We start from the raw sequence: 16,366 nt of genomic DNA on the forward strand, positions 1-16,366 counted from the left end.
TGATTTCATAATCATCACCACCTCTTTCATTCCGGCGGGTGTCTAACTGCGGTTGCCAACATACCTGTGCTAAGCGGGGCAACTACTTGCAAAACCCCTCTTTTTGGGAGAAGCCTATAATATATATATATATATATATATATATATATATATATATATATATATATATATATATAGACCCCATAACTAACAATCCCTTCCCCCCTAGTATATATATTACAGCATTGAAACAATAACTTCTATACTTAAAGTTTGAGTTGTTAATTTAAAAGTACTATCAACAGAAAACAGTACAACAAGACAATAGGCAGTTCTCGTTGCAAGATACTTGCATCTTTAAATGTGCTTCAGACTGATTTACTGCTTCTCCCCATTAATTGGTCTACGCTGACCTATATATGTCTTATATAAAAGTGCGTTCATCTTTTCTTAAGGATTTTTTTTAATTAACGATGACAAAAAAGCCGATTAGGGGGAAGGTATTGTTAGTAATGCGGGCTACCAGTCTTATTGCTAGCAATATACCCCGTCAGGTCTACCTCCACGTGGTCCCACCTGGAAACCAACGTGCTAACTTCCAGATGTATTCATCACGATGGGCTAACTGACCTGCTTTTTCATCCTCATCTATCATCACTGGTGCCCCGCCAGCATATACCGTTAGCGCAGGCGAGGTCACCATTCCATTATTATCCATTATAAAAAAAAAAACAACCTGACAGTCCATCTGATGCAAAACCGTCGCCCATAGACATAAAACAACCGTGCTGCTTCTCATCAGAAATCTGAGGATTTATAATTTGGAGATTATTTATTTGAAATGTTCCAATGTTTTTGTGGCGTGGTGTGCAGGAGTGCCAGGGCCTGATCCCGCGCATCTGCCGGCAGCTGTTCTCGCGCGTGGCGGCGGGCAAGGAGTCGGGCGCGTCGTACCGCACCGAGGTGAGCTACCTGGAGATCTACAACGAGCGCGTGAAGGACCTGCTGGCCGCCGCCGCCGCCGCCGGCCACGCGCTGCGCGTGCGCGAGCATCCGCGCCTCGGGCCCTACGTGCAGGACCTCTCCAAGCACCTCGTCTCCGACTACGACGACATACAGGTACGCCATGTATACGATCAACCATCAAAACCTCCTAACTGACTAATTGGTAACTTTTGTTTACCGATGTCTGGCAACATTGCAGTTATTTATTTATTTTTTTAACACTTTATTGCACCAACATAACAGGATTTGTTGATCAATTTTTAATAAGTATAGTGTAATGCAAAAGGCGGTCTTATTGCTAAGCAATCTCTTCCAGACAACCTTTAGGTAGAAAGAATTAAAGAATAAATAGGTAGGGTGGCGCGTTAAAAGAATAGATCTGTAAAAATAATAAATATCTGTGGCAGCATAATCATATATACATACATAAATAAACACATATATCCAAATACATACTTATTTACACCTACACATACATATACAGATATACATATATATTACTATAATGTATATTTTTTTGATGGGTGTAAATGGTATGGTAACTCCGCCTGCGCTAACGGTATACGCTGCCGGAGCACCAGTGAAGGTTGATAGATGAGAATGAAAACAGGTCAGTTAGCCCATCATGATGAATTCATCAGGAATTAACCACGATAGTTTTCAGGGAGAACCGCGAGTAGGTCGACCTGGTTGGGTATATTGCTAGCAATGGGAATCTCAGTCTCCATTACTAACAATCCCTTTCCCCCCTGTAATGTATATTACTGTAATGTTGCCACACTTTGGTAAGCAAATATTAAATTTTTTTACTGTTTCCGTCTGATTATTTAAAAAGCTCTCTGCTAGCTTTGATCATAGAATATAAATTCGAATATAAATCTACTATTAAAAATTTTGCATTTACCCCACGGATTTTTTCTAATGCATTTTTACCATCAATATCCGGATTTTTAGTGATGGCGATGTAAGAATGTTATTGCATGATTAGAGGTTTATTCCTGAGCAGAGCACTTTTTAAATAGACTTTTTTTTTATACAACTTTTTAGAATGGCAAACAAGCTGACGGCCCACCTGATGGAAAGTGGTAACCGTCGCCTATAGACATGAGCAGTACCATGCACATAACAGAGTATACTATTACGCCCATGATACCCCCCATGCGTTGCCATTCCTGAGGACTCAGGTGTTATTCCTCTGTACCCTGTAAATTCACGCCATATCCCACCTTTCAACCGAAACACAGCCATGCAAACACAACTGCTATACGGTTGAAACACGAATAGGACAGAGGTACCCAAAGAAACGACTTTTGTACAAAGTCTCCCTCTGGTAACATCGACTGAAACCCATTATTCCGTGGTGATTCTATATTAATTTCGGCACATAAGACTTATACATATTCTTAAATACAAAAACACAGAAGTATATTAATAACTAGGCGGTAATACTTGAAATGTCTGTGTGTAGGAGTGCATGCACCGCGGCAACCAGCAGCGGACGACGGCGTCGACGCAGATGAACGACGTGTCGTCCCGCTCGCACGCCATCTTCACGATCACGTTCGTGCAGGCGAGCTACCTGCGCCACAACAACATGCCCAGCGAGACTGTCTCCAAGGTCCACCTCGTCGACCTGGCCGGCAGGTGACCGCTCTGTACCTAACCTCATTTGAATGCCAACAAGTGACCCATGATTGTCATGGTGTGTTCTGTGAAATCCATTGATTCCTTCATGTTTATACATCTTGAGTTTTTCCATCATGAGAGCCATTCTGTTACGTCCATGGTGTGATGATTATCACCAAGAGGACTGTTGGGTTGTTTCATATTGTAAATATTTATTGTATATATACGTATATAGGTCGACTTCCACGCAGTTCCTCCTGGAAACCATTACGAATAGTTATAATTACTCGTGAATGCATCATGATGGGACAACTGGCCTATTTTCATCTATCATCCCTCACTGGTCGGGTCCCATGGAACTATTTTTTAATGGATGATAATGGAAGGGTGACCCCGCCTGTGCTATCGGTGTACACTACCGGGGCACCAGTGAGGGATCATTGGCGAATATGAAAGGGCAGGTCAGTTAGTCCACGTCGCGATGGTTGCCAGGGGGAACAGTTTGGAGGTCGACCTGGTAGGGTATATTGATAGCAATGGGGACTAACCTCCCCGTTACTAAGAATCTCTCCCCCCGGTGTACTGGGGCTGGCACCGGTCGCCGCGTGTGGTTACGGCAGCGTGTATGGTGTATATGGAGGGTGTATGGTGCGTGTGCAGCGAGCGCGCGGACGCGACGGGCGCGACGGGGCAGCGGCTGGTGGAGGGCGCGCACATCAACAAGTCGCTCGTCACGCTCGGCTCCGTCATCTCCGCGCTCGCAGACTCCTCGCACCACCAGCACCAGCAGCACCAGCAGCACCAGCAGCACCAGCAGCACCAGCTCCAGCAGCCCGCAGGTAACCGCAGCCGAGGGCGGAGGCCATAACTTAACGGCACCCCCCTTACGACTGCAATAACAGATCAGGCCCCCCCCCCCCCTCCCCAAGAACTGTAGAGACCATACTTCGCACTATATGGTCACTAGAATTCGTATTATTGTTTATGCTAATCTAAAAATTACTGAACCGATGTTAATGACATTTTGAGAATGTATATGTGTGTGTGTGTGTGTGTGTGTGTGTGTGTGTGTGTGTGTGTGTGTGTGTGTGTGTGTGTGTGTGTGTGTGTGTGTGTGTGTGTGCGTGCGTGCGTGCGTGCGTGCGTTTTGGAACAACTAGATTTTTTTTATGAAACACAATATTAATTATGTATAAATAAATGCATTTACAAATTACTCTTATGACAATCTCACTCGACAATACATTATTGTTCGATCAGATCGCAACAAAAACAACAAGAAGAACGTGTTCATCCCGTACCGGGACTCGGTGCTGACGTGGCTGCTGAAGGACTCGCTCGGCGGCAACTCCAAGACCATCATGATCGCAGCGGTCAGTCACCCCTACAACCACATACACCCTTCATTTAGTGACTGTCCATTGTTACATTACAAGCAGTTGTGTTTGCATGGCTGTGTTTCGGTTTGAAGGGTGGGATATGGCATTAATTCACAGGGTACGGAGGAATAACACCTGAGTCCTCAGGAATGGCAACGCATGGGGGGTATCATGGGCGAAACAGTATACTCTGTTATGTCCATGTTACTGCTCATGTCTATAGGCGACGGTTACCACTTTCCATCAGGTGAGCGTCAGCTTGTTTGCCATTCTATGTTGTATAAATAAATAAATAATAAGCGATTAGAGGAAGTTCATGACCATACTTTGTAGAAGTCATCAGTGCCACCTATGATGAGTATAGAGTACGAGGGCTGGTGTACTATTTTTATTTTATATAACTTAAAATGGCAAACAAGCTGAAGGCCCGCCTGATGGAAAGCGGTAACCGTCGCCTATAGACGTGACCAGTACCATGGACATAACAGAATATACTGTCTCGCCCATGATACCCCCCCATGCATTGCCATTCCTGAGGACTCGGATGTTATTCCTCTGTACCCAGTAAACTCACTGCCATATCGCACCCTTCAAACCGAAACACAGCCATGCAAATAACTGCTTCACAGTAGAAACACGAATGGGACAGAGGTGCTCAAGCAAACGACTTTTGTACAAAGTCTTCCTCTGGTAAAACGTGACTGTAGAAGCGTGTATAACGTGACTGTTTCACACCAATCGCGTTGCTGTGAACTAAAAGCCTCCCCCCTCTGCAAAAATACCAATTTGGGCCTTAGGAGCACTAATGGCGGCCCTTTTAATGCTTATTAGCTCGATACAGGGTTTGCGGCCTGATGTATGAGCTGTAATAAAATCTCTCTCTCTCTCTTCGTCCTCTTCATTACTGAAGGTCGTGTCCTTGAAAGGTGTCTGTTGCCTCTCTTATGATGTTATTCCAATTTGTACGGTCTTCAGCTTCTCGCAGGGCAGCTGCAATCGACAGTCCCGTAACGGCGGTTACTTGGTCCGACCATCGACTAGGCGATCGTCTGCGTGGTCTTTTTCCCTCTATCTTGCCTACAACCATTAGTTTGTCCACATTGTCGGACTGTCGTCCAGCAACATGATAATAAAATATATACTTCTATAAATGTTAGCTAGTGGAGAATGTCACAAAGTTTTATAAAGGATGTCCTTGTCAAATGTAGATATCGCCAGCGGACTGCAACTACGGCGAGACGCTGTCGACGCTGCGGTACGCGAACCGCGCGAAGAATATCATCAACAAGCCGACCATCAACGAGGACCCCAACGTCAAGCTCATCCGCGAGCTGCGCGAGGAGATCGAGAAGCTGCGCGCGCAGATCGCGCACAATACCGTTAGTGTTACCACTTTATCATAAACTTAGGGTACGCTTTGAAATACATGAGACTCGGAGTGGCAAACAAGCTGATGGAAAGTGGTAACCGTTGCCTATAGACATGAATATTGGATATCACAGAGTACACTGATGTCCATGGTATGTACGTCTCATGTATTGCAGTATCTCATGAAATAGATTGGATTGCTTACGCAAACAGTGTAAGGCAAGTTGGAACAATGATTTTCAAAATACAAATTGCTGGAAGAAATCTCTATTGGAGATAAGCTCGCCTTTGTGCACTATTATGTTTGTTTTTACATTTTAATAACCTTATGTGTACAATAAAGAATAAAGATAGTAATACTAACATAACATAGGATAGTCATAAGATGAGAGTGGAGGAACAAACTGCAATTATTATTTCAGCCTTTAACTGTCCACTGCTGAATATAAGCCTTCCCCATAAGGGGAGTTTTGTCAGTAGTTGCCACGCTTAGCAGGCAGGTTGGCAACCACAGTTAGGCTTTTAGATATGTTTTAAGAGGGGCGCTGCTGCCTATCCTATATGCCTACTGCTCTTCCTTAGTCGCCTCTTATGACACCCATGGGAAAGTAAGGGGTGGCCTATCCTATGCTGGGGTACATGGCGATATTCCAGGTTAAAAGTAAGGGAACTTAAAACTCCTATAGCTTATGCTCAAGGAGCTATCTCAGTCCAGTGTTATAATACATTGTTATTATTTTATTGTTCCAGGATCCAATCGAAACGGAACCAGGCATGCTGGCGACCCTGCAACGGAAAGAAGCCCAAGAGAAAGTCCTCACGGAGAAATGGACAGAGAAGTGGCGCGAGACGCAGCAGATCCTGCAGGAACAGAAGGCGCTGGGGTTGAGGAAGAGTGGGCTCGGAGTGGTACTGGACTCGGATATGCCGCACCTGGTCGGCATCGACGACAACCTACTGTCCACTGGAGTGACGCTCTACCATCTCAAGGTAGTGTGCATGATGATTTCCGATTAGTTATTATTTTTTTTTTATACAACTTAGTTTGGCAAACAAGCTAACGGCCGACCTAATGGAAAGTGGTAACCGTCGCCTATAGACATGAGCAGTACCATGGACATAACAGAGTATACTGTTTCGCCCATGATACCCTCCCATGCGTTGCCATTCCTGAGGACTCAGGTGTTATTCCTCTATACCCTGTAAATTCACGCCATATCCCATCCTTCAAACCGAAACACAGCCATGCAAACACAACTGCTTCACGGTTGAAACACGAATGGGACAGAGGTACCCAAGCAATTGACTTTTGTACAAAGTCTCCCTCGGGTGTAATTTTACTAGTCCGCCGTGAAGTCCCGGGATAGAATAGATTCTTCCTTTCTCGTGGGTACTTAGACACCCACGGGAAAGGAACTAACCATTGGCTAGGAGACTAAGGGAAAGCGAGGGGTGAGTAGCAGCGTCCCCTTCAAACATCTTTCATCAAACGCCTACTAAGCGTGGCAACTATTTGAAGATAATACTGACAAAACCACCCACAGGGGGAGGCTTATGTTCATCAGTGGACAGTTAAAGGCTCATATGATGATAATGATGATGATTAGTTCTGCAGAAAGGCTACAAAGTGATTATTAATCACTTGATATAGGCGAGTCCAACTATTGACAAGTAGTAACTGTAGGCTGTGGATTCGGGTACACAATCTGACTACATTGTTTAATTTTTCAAACTAGAACTTACTTTGGAAGATGGGTTTTTCTCTGGGTATCCCCATTAAGGGGTTAATAGAAATCTGAGGTAAGAGGGGGGGATGATTATCATTTTTTTGGATTTGATTTCCCTGTGGTCTTTCCCGAAATTATTCATGATTAATTATTGCTCGCTTTGCCACGATCAGCATTAGCTTATTTCAGTTCGCTAGAACATGGCTTAATTTTTGTTTGTGTCGCCTGTATGACGCGTGTGGTTCCCCGGCGGGCAGGAGGGCGAGACGGTGATCGGCAGCGCGGAGTACCGGCCGACGCCGGACATCGTGCTGAGCGGCGCGGGCGTGCTGCCGCTGCACTGCCGCGTGACGCTGGCGGGCGGCGTGGCCACGCTGCACCCCGCGCCCGCCGCGCACTGCTGGCTCAACACCGTGCTGCTCGACCGCCCCGCCAAGCTCAGCCAGGGTCAGTGCTGTCTGTCGTCTAAAATATTATCAATATTATTGATATGGACCTCCCCTCCTTTTCCCATGGATGTCGTGAGAGGCGCCTAATAGAATTGAATGGTCGAGGGATGAGCAGCAGAATCCCAATTAAAATATTACCAAACGCCTAACTGAAGTTGCCAATCTGCTTGCTAAGCGTGGCAATTACTAGCTACACTCCCTTTATAAGTGCGGCTCATGTTCAACATATTTAACGGCTAATATGATGATGAAGAAATCTACTACAATCCAAAATTAATCTCGAAATATTTAGTTTTACTGCTAAGGAACTCATCAACAGTCAACCAGTTGGAGATCTATATATATATATATATATATATATATCTCCAACTATCTATTTATAACAACTATAAAGACTTCACAGTACAGAAAGTTATGTTACACTAAAATTATGTTCAAGTTATTCACCAGCATACATATATCTGGGTACACAACCAATCATTTCGCATACATATCTGTCACGCCTGTCTCCCATTAGGGTAGGCAGAAACAATGGAACGCCAAATGCTTCGATTCAAACAAACCTCTTTCGCTTCTTCCACATTCATCAATCTTGTCATACACGCTCGTCGGTTACGGGTACTTTTAATTTGGCCCTTCTTCAGCACGTCGCCTATTTGGTCGACATACGTCCGTCTAGGGCGGCCCCTACCGACATCTCCATTCATTCTTGCTCGATAAATCTCTTTCGTAATTCTTCTTTCATCCATCCTCTCCAAATGACCAAACCAACGCAACATTCCTTTTTCGATTTTGGTCACTACATCGACTTTCAGTCCACACTTCTCTCTGATCACACTGTTTCTTACTCTATCTTTTAAAGTAATACCACACATACTTCTCAAAGCTCTCATCTGTACAGCATTTATCTTACTTTCATGCTTCTTCTGCCATACCCACGATTCGCTTCCATACATGAGTGTTGGTGTCAGTACTCCTTGAATTATAGCAAGGCGAGCTTTGCTCGATACATTTTTACTTGACATAATCGAGAGCAATGCACCGTTAACACTGTTTCCCGCTTTTACTCTCCTCTCAATATCTCTTTCACACTTCCCATTCCTCGTAAACAAAGAAACTAAATATAGAAACTCACTCACTTGCTCCACTTTTTCATCTCCTATCATAATCTGGCATGCCGTTAAACTTTCATTCCTCTCAAAAACCATTACCTTCGTCTTCTTCGCATTTATTTTCATACCTTTTCTTGCATACGCTTCATTCATTATAGTCACCATTTGTTGTAATTCATACTCCGACGATGCAAAAAGTACTTGGTCGTCGGCGTATAAAAGAGTCTTAAACAGAGACTCATTCATCCTGAATCCACAATTAGATCCTTTCAAATCGGTCAAGCAACTGTCCATAAATAGGTTGAACAGCCAAGGAGACGCTACACAGCCCTGTCTAACACCGCGTTCAATGCCAAACCAGTCTGTATAGACTCCATTTATTCTGACACAGGCATTTGAATCCTTATATAAAGATTTGAATGCCCGTATCAAATGGCTGCTCACCCCATACATTGCCAGTGTTGACCACAGTTCATTCCTCTCCACTCTATCATAAGCCTTTTCAAGGTCAATGAAGGCGCAGAAAACCTTCTGATGTTGAGCTAAGGTTTTCTCTGTTATGCACCTTAAGGAAAAGACTTGATCCGTACATCCCATACCCTTTCGAAACCCTGCTTGCACATCCCAAATTTTACTTTCCGTCTCATTCATCACTCTTTTAATCAAAATCCTAGCATACAATTTGCCTACAACACTAAGAAGGCTTATTCCGCGGAAATTTTTGCACTCCTGCTGTGACCCGCTGCCTTTATATAGTGGCACAATAACAGCTTTGCTCCAGTCACCTGGAACACAACCGGACCGCCAACATTTATTGAACAGCAGACACAGCAGGTTTACAATGATTTCTCCACCTTCTTTAAGCATTTCGGCAGATATTCTATCAAATCCCGCTGCTTTACCAAATTTCATAATCTTCATTGCATTCATTACTTCATCCATACTTATATCACTTTCACTGTCAACTTCTTCGTCCATTATTTCATTTTCAACATTCTTTCTTTCACTTCCACGTTCAAATAAACTTTCAAAATATCTCTTCCAATGATCTAAGACTTCCTTTTGTTCCGTGATAACATTACCATCCATATCCCTTATCACGCCCATTTTCGGATCTCTCTTTTTACCTCTAGCTGTTCGAACTAAATGCCAGAAAAGCTTTTGATTAGCTCGAAAATTTCTAGAGAATTTCCTTTCATACTCATCCTTACATTCCTCTTTCTTTTTGCTTACTAATTCTTTAACTTTCTTTTTCATTACATCATACTTCTCTTTTGCAATTTTTTCAATGTCACTTACATTACCTTGCATTCTCTTATTAGCTCTGGTAGCTAACAAATCCATCCATGCCTTTTTCTTTAGAGCCACCATTTCTTTCACTTCGCCATCCCACCATACATTCATTCTCATCTTAACATCCTTCCTCTTACTTACACCACAAACTTGAGTAGCTATATCAAAGATTCCGCATTTAAATTCCTTCCAAAATTCTTCTATCTCATAGTTATCTTTCTTCAGTAGCTCTCTAAATCTTTCATTCAATCTTTCTTGATACTGATTTCGAACCTGTTCTTCTGTCAGTCTCTCTACTCTTACTCTTTCTATTTCTGACATACGAACACGTGGACGATGTCGCCATTTATTGAATAAGCCACCTATCATTTCGCACTGGTAGTATATTTAAAATGTGTAACAATGTCTAACATTCCATGTTCTAAATTTGAATATTTAAAATATTTATTTGACACATGCACTGTGACAATCATTATAATATTCCTTATTTGAATATTTAATTAATATACTCGAAACTTCCATTTCATTTTACGTATACTCGTATTTATGTATATTTTAAAATCCTCGTGCGTTAAATTATTCCTTAAGACAGTTGTTATGTGTCTTGTACCAGAGAATATACTGTCTTACCTTTAAATTTTTTTTTGCTACGATATGGAAGAAAAAAGTTACAGTCTGTTACTAGATTTTATAATAATAACATTATGTGTGTTGTTACCTGTGTATGCAGGCTGCATCCTGCTGCTGGGCCGCACAAACATGTTCCGGTACAACGACCCTGCGGAGGCTGCCAAGCTGCGGCAGGAGGGCAGCGCCTCCGTCATGAACCTGTCGCGCCTCTCGCTGCTCTCCTGGTCCACCACCGACCTCGCCGCCAGTAACGAAAACCTCAACACCACGCTCTCGTTAGTATCATTTCCATCCTATCTCAATCTTGTGACAGAAGTCACAACATTTTGATTGATTTTTTTTTATTAAAGCTAATTCACTTTTATGTCACCTGTCACCGTTCAGGGACCTGGAGAGCGAGATTCGATGCGAGAGGATAGAGGCTCAGCGCGCAGAACTGGAGCGAGAGCGGCAACAGTTCCTGCTGCAGCAGGAGGAGCGGCAACGGCGCTGGCACGCCGAGCGGGAGGAGCTGCTGCAGGCGCAACGTAAGCTGGACGAGGTGAGCTGTTCGTACAATGAAATGACTTTGATAGCTCGCCATAAAAAAGATAACCTTAAACGATAAACAGTAGACACTGCCATGTAAAACTTAGACTAGTGCCATGTTCAACATATCTTTGGTTGCCGATCAACCGCGACGTAACAACACTGTATAAATTTTCTGCAATTTCTTACGTTCGGTCACATTGCGTTGAAGACAGGTCATTATGTTGACATCAAGACGTAGAATGCTCGCACCTCCGGCGTCTGTTCACTTATTTTTACTCAGCGGAAGATCGGCAACGCCGCATTGCATACTTTCTTATGTGATACGACTTCACTCAATAAACAGTCTGCGTTGATTGCTTGCGGTGGTATAGTACATTACTGCAGCGGCCAGCAACTGAGGCATTGATGGACGAACGTGCAAATGTGGGCCGAGGCGTAGCCGAGGCACACATACGTGAGTCCATCAATGCCTAGTTGTGGCCAAGGCTTGTATAGTACTTTTCTCAAACAATGCGCGGAAATCAAAAACACAATTTTATTGTTTAGGTTCAATGACGAATAACGACAAATAATAATTTTTCACGCGCCAAAATGTTCTTTTGTTTTTTTTTTCAATAAACAGCTTTCTATTTGCAAGCCAGTTCAAAATTTAAATAAAACCTTTTATTAGTTACCTCATTGGTAGCCATGTTTCGAAATAAAAGGTCATTCTATTTTTAAATTACAGGATAATTATGAGTTTACATAGTAATTTATCTGACCGCAAAACACGACAGATATGGATTTTCATACAACTTTTGCCGGCCGCTACCCGCATATATCTGGCCAGTACGGCAATTTTGATTTATCTCGAAGAAGATTATCAAAATAATGTTCACATTTCCAAGCATGTTTGAGAAAAATATTTTTGCGATCAAAGATACGCTGAATGTGTGTGGTTTCGGCGTTATTGTTGTTCTGTGTGACCGTCGATCGTTGATCGCTGAAAAAATGCCGCGTGTGGCACTACTGTGTAGTTCACACATTAATTCCTAATTTAAAATTTGAATTTTTGAAATTGAAAATGGAACACTGACGTTCGCAATGTAATGGTCCTGTGGTGTGGCGACAGGAGCGCGAGGCGATGGAGCGCGAGTATGCAGCTGCTTGCCGGCGGCTGTCGGGCGACTGGCGCGCGCTGGAACGCGGCTGGACGCACCGCCGCCGCGCGCTGCGCTGCAGGCAGCGCGAGCTGGCCGCGCGCCAGCACCGCCTGCGGGCGCGCGCCGACACGCACCGCGCCACGGTCAGTACGCCTGCTGCTGCAGCTGCTGCTGCTGCTGCTGCTGCTGGACTACTGGTAGCTGGACTGCCACTGCCACTACCGTCGGCTGATGGATCAATTCCACCGTCAACACGTGCCCTTACCAATCACACGGTTATTGGGACCGAATCCGGTAAGTATGGTGCCTGTATTCACATATCATGTTGGTGAACTCCAATAAAGTTATTTATTCATCAACCGCACTACAGCCACTGTGAGCTCTGTCTCTATATTGTTCCTGTACTTCCGTGTGACACTACACTTAGCAACTGGTAAGAATGTTATTGTCTATGAAGCGACCCAATACAAGAAATTTAATGCAGTCGCTATGTATGTAACCAGGGCACATTCATAGTGGCGGCGGTAGGTAAGTGTCGTTACTTGAGTATATAGTTCTGCCAACATCCACTCTATACTCTATTGTACTTCCTGTACATTAGTATACAAGGTGCAAACTTGTACCCATCGCTCGACCGTGAGTATTGCTACATGTAACCGCTTCTATATTATGTTTTATCCAGAAATTTATAAGTAGATGTAGTTAAAAAAAAATAAACAAAATATGTAGAATGCAATCAGTCATCTATTCTTCAGAAGTTTCACAGAATCTTCGATTAAAGTATTATGAAGGCTATACACGCTCAAGGCGCGTGGTTCTACTATATCAAATCTATTCTATTTCTGACCGTTTGTCTCGCTCGCACTACTGCCGAAGCTCATCGTTCTATCTCTATCGTACGGTGACGTTCTAAAGACAAAAACAGAGTGCCCTATGTCCCACAAGCAGTAATACGTGCTTGGTTTAGACGGCAAGACCGTCTATGAAGCCCACAAGTGCTTTTATAACAATTTTTTTAATAGTTGGTAATGAAATGGTAACCCTGCCTGCGCTATCGGTATACGATGGCGGGACAGCAGTAAGGGATAATAGGTGACGATGAAAGCGGGTCAGTTAGCCCATCGTGACAAACTTCATTAGAATTAATCACGATAGTCGCCGCGTGGAGGTCGACCTGATAAGGACGTATTGCTAGCAATGGGTCAGTTTTTAATGGGTGATAATGGAATGGTAACCCCACCCGCGCTAACAGTATACACCGACGGAGCACCAGTGAAGGATGATAGGTGAGGATAAAGCAGGCCAGTAAGCCCATCGTGATGAATTTAATAAGAATTGTTCACGATGGTTTCCAGGGGGAACCACGTGGAGGTCAACCTAATAGGGCAAATTGCTAACAATGGGGCTATCAAACTCCATTGCTAACAATCCCTTTCCCCCCGCAATGGGTCGGTTAGATCCCATTACTAACAGTCCAATTTTTCACCCAATGAATGACTTAGTTGTAAGCATGCCCTACCATCTTGAATTGACCTCGAACCTTGCATGACGAATTTAAAGCTATTACTACTTACCTGGGTTACGCGTTAATTTTTTATATTTCTTTAACAAAACCTAAGTATAGATCATAATCTTCAGGAAAGGAACACATGAGGCATAACAGTGCATTCTGTGATGCCCCTGGTACTTTAGGAGGGAGATTTTGTACAAAAGTCGTTTGCTTAGGCACCTCTGTCCCATTCGTGATTTTACCGTGAAGCCGTTGTTTGCATGGTTGTGTTTCGGTTTGACGGGTGGGATATGGCAGTGAATTTACAGGGTACAGAGATATAATGCCTTAGTCCTCAGGAATGGCAACGCATGGGGGGTATCATGGACGAAACAGTATACTCTGTTATGTCCATGGTACTGCTCATGTCTATAGGCGACGGTTACTACTTTCCATCAGGTGGGCCGTCAGCTTGTTTGCTAAACGTCATAAAACAAAAAATAATAATAATTAAGAAGTCTTTGTTAATTAAAAAAAAAAAAAAAACAATGCACGTTACAAATAATTCTCTCACAAAACAGCGTCGCGTTTATTGCATCACACTCGAAGTGTGTGTAATCTGTGCCATTGCGCCGTGCTATCAATACAGCTTCTATTATATTTTTATACAAGCGATCTGCCCCGGCTTCTTACGATTTTTTTTAAATTAAACACTATGTTACTAGTAATGTATAGCTTTATATAGGTGAAAGATATTTTAAAGTATTTTTTGAGTTTATCTGTTACAAACAAAAAATCTAATGCTCGCTTTAGTTAAAGATTTACTAGTGGATTTCGACTATAGTATTAATTGCTATCTCTTGTCTGTTTATATATATATATATATATATATATATAATAAAGACTACGTAACTTTATGTATATTAATGTAATAGTTCATTGTCGTTGATCTCTGAAACTATTCAAAACAATATCAAATAAAATTTTATAATATTTGCTCCAACTTGAGAGATAAGATAGTTTTATATTTCAATAAGGACAAATGGATCCAATAGGTAGCGCTCAGGGGCAAAATACCGTTTGCTCTCATCAATCCCAGCCATTATTTGTCCACTGCTGAACATAGGTCTCTCCCATAGACTGCCATAAAGAACTGTCCTTAGCCACCTCAGGTGGGCCGTCAGCTTGTCTGCCATTCTAAGTTGTATAAAAAAATCGGTTAAAGAAGAAAATAGGCTATTTTTATTACATCATCAATAGGTCCTAGTAATCCGCCAAACGAACGTAGTCGTGGGTAAAAACTAGCTAAGTATAACTTAACTAAAAGGAAACTGTGACCTTACCTCACGTGTTTCGGTTTGTAATCGAGAAACACTAGTACCGGTCATCAATGAATGAATGCACTCATTTTTTTTAATGCAAACAATGCGCTAATTGTTTTACACTCTCACCAGTACGATTAGCCCAGTTAGTAGCAATGGTTGGTTAGTTCGGCCGCTTCACATCCACTAGTCGTTCGATTTTCCTTTTACATAGCTGTTTGTGCCTTTGTTTTTTTTTTTTTAATTTGGAGTTTCAAATTTGTTGGTTTTACTATTGTTACCGGTTTTCAGAATATGTGGTGATATGGATTTATAGATAGATATATATATATATATATATATACACTTTATTTCAATAATCTGTGACATATATATATATATATATATATCGGGTTCTTCGGATACCCAGTTCAGGCACCAGTTCTCTGCAACTTTAATGTATCTATGGTATTATTATAAATGGTTCATTGTACTCAAAAAAGTTGTTAGATAAATATATTATTAGGCAGACCTATGACACTACGACCTTTCCATGGTGTTTTGTGTTCGCTCTTTTTTTAAAGTTCGCTGCTAATCCCTATTTGTGATAGGAATTTTTAATTTTTTTTTTTATCTCCTCAAGATATAGAGTGTGTTTTCCAAAGGAGATATGTCGTTTATGAGTGGGCGACAGCCACACGTAAATGAACAAAAATATTTATATAGTATAAATGTATAAAAAAAAATATTTAAATATAATTTCAAGATAATTGTAGAATATTAATGAGGAACTTATTTAATTATCTTATTTAATATTTTTAATATATAAAATAATTTTTACCAGAGGGAGACTTTGTACAAAAGTCGATTGCTTGGGTACCTCTGTCCCATTCGTGTTTCAACTAACTATATAGTATAAATATATAATAAATTATATATTAATTAATTAACCAATAATTATCCATATCACCACATAATTCACATATAGTAAAACCACAAAGTTCCGAACTCCGTATTTATTTTTACGTTGCTACACGCGCCCCCTATCCCGTAGGCTGAGAGCGAGGAGGGTCAGGTGACAACCCTGAGAAGCAAGGTGGAAGCGAAGAGGACCGCGCTGGAGGACCTGGTCAAGCAGCAGACGAGGGAGCTGCTGGCGAAGGGCTGCAAGTTGGACGAGGTAAGGTGCATGATATGTGTCCCTTTATTTACTAGTGACCCGCCCCGGTTTCGCATATATTTTTTTTTTATATAATAGCCGATTTTACTCATTGATGTAGCTGTAGCTTTCTACAAGTGAAAGAATTTTTAAAATTGAATAAAAGTAGATAGATA

The 16,366-nt window shown here is 42.2% G+C and overlaps 1 protein-coding gene across 1 annotated transcript in view; it reads left to right on the top strand.

Moving 5' to 3' along the window:
* The window catches only part of LOC113517011 (uncharacterized), a 45,371-nt gene that overhangs the window by 10,869 nt on the left and 18,136 nt on the right, over positions 1-16,366 (top strand). The window contains exons 5-15 of the mRNA XM_052900749.1: positions 853-1,098; positions 2,453-2,628; positions 3,271-3,449; positions 3,871-3,983; positions 5,198-5,368; positions 6,108-6,347; positions 7,342-7,531; positions 10,669-10,843; positions 10,953-11,109; positions 12,211-12,384; positions 16,086-16,211. Coding sequence (XP_052756709.1) covers positions 853-1,098; positions 2,453-2,628; positions 3,271-3,449; positions 3,871-3,983; positions 5,198-5,368; positions 6,108-6,347; positions 7,342-7,531; positions 10,669-10,843; positions 10,953-11,109; positions 12,211-12,384; positions 16,086-16,211 — 1,947 coding nt within the window. The remainder of the gene's footprint in view (positions 1-852; positions 1,099-2,452; positions 2,629-3,270; positions 3,450-3,870; positions 3,984-5,197; positions 5,369-6,107; positions 6,348-7,341; positions 7,532-10,668; positions 10,844-10,952; positions 11,110-12,210; positions 12,385-16,085; positions 16,212-16,366) is intronic.

The sequence above is a fragment of the Galleria mellonella genome, unplaced genomic scaffold, assembly GCF_026898425.1.
Source record: "Galleria mellonella isolate WM207_F2 unplaced genomic scaffold, CSIRO_AGI_GalMel_v1 utg65, whole genome shotgun sequence".
NCBI lineage: Eukaryota > Metazoa > Arthropoda > Insecta > Lepidoptera > Pyralidae > Galleria > Galleria mellonella.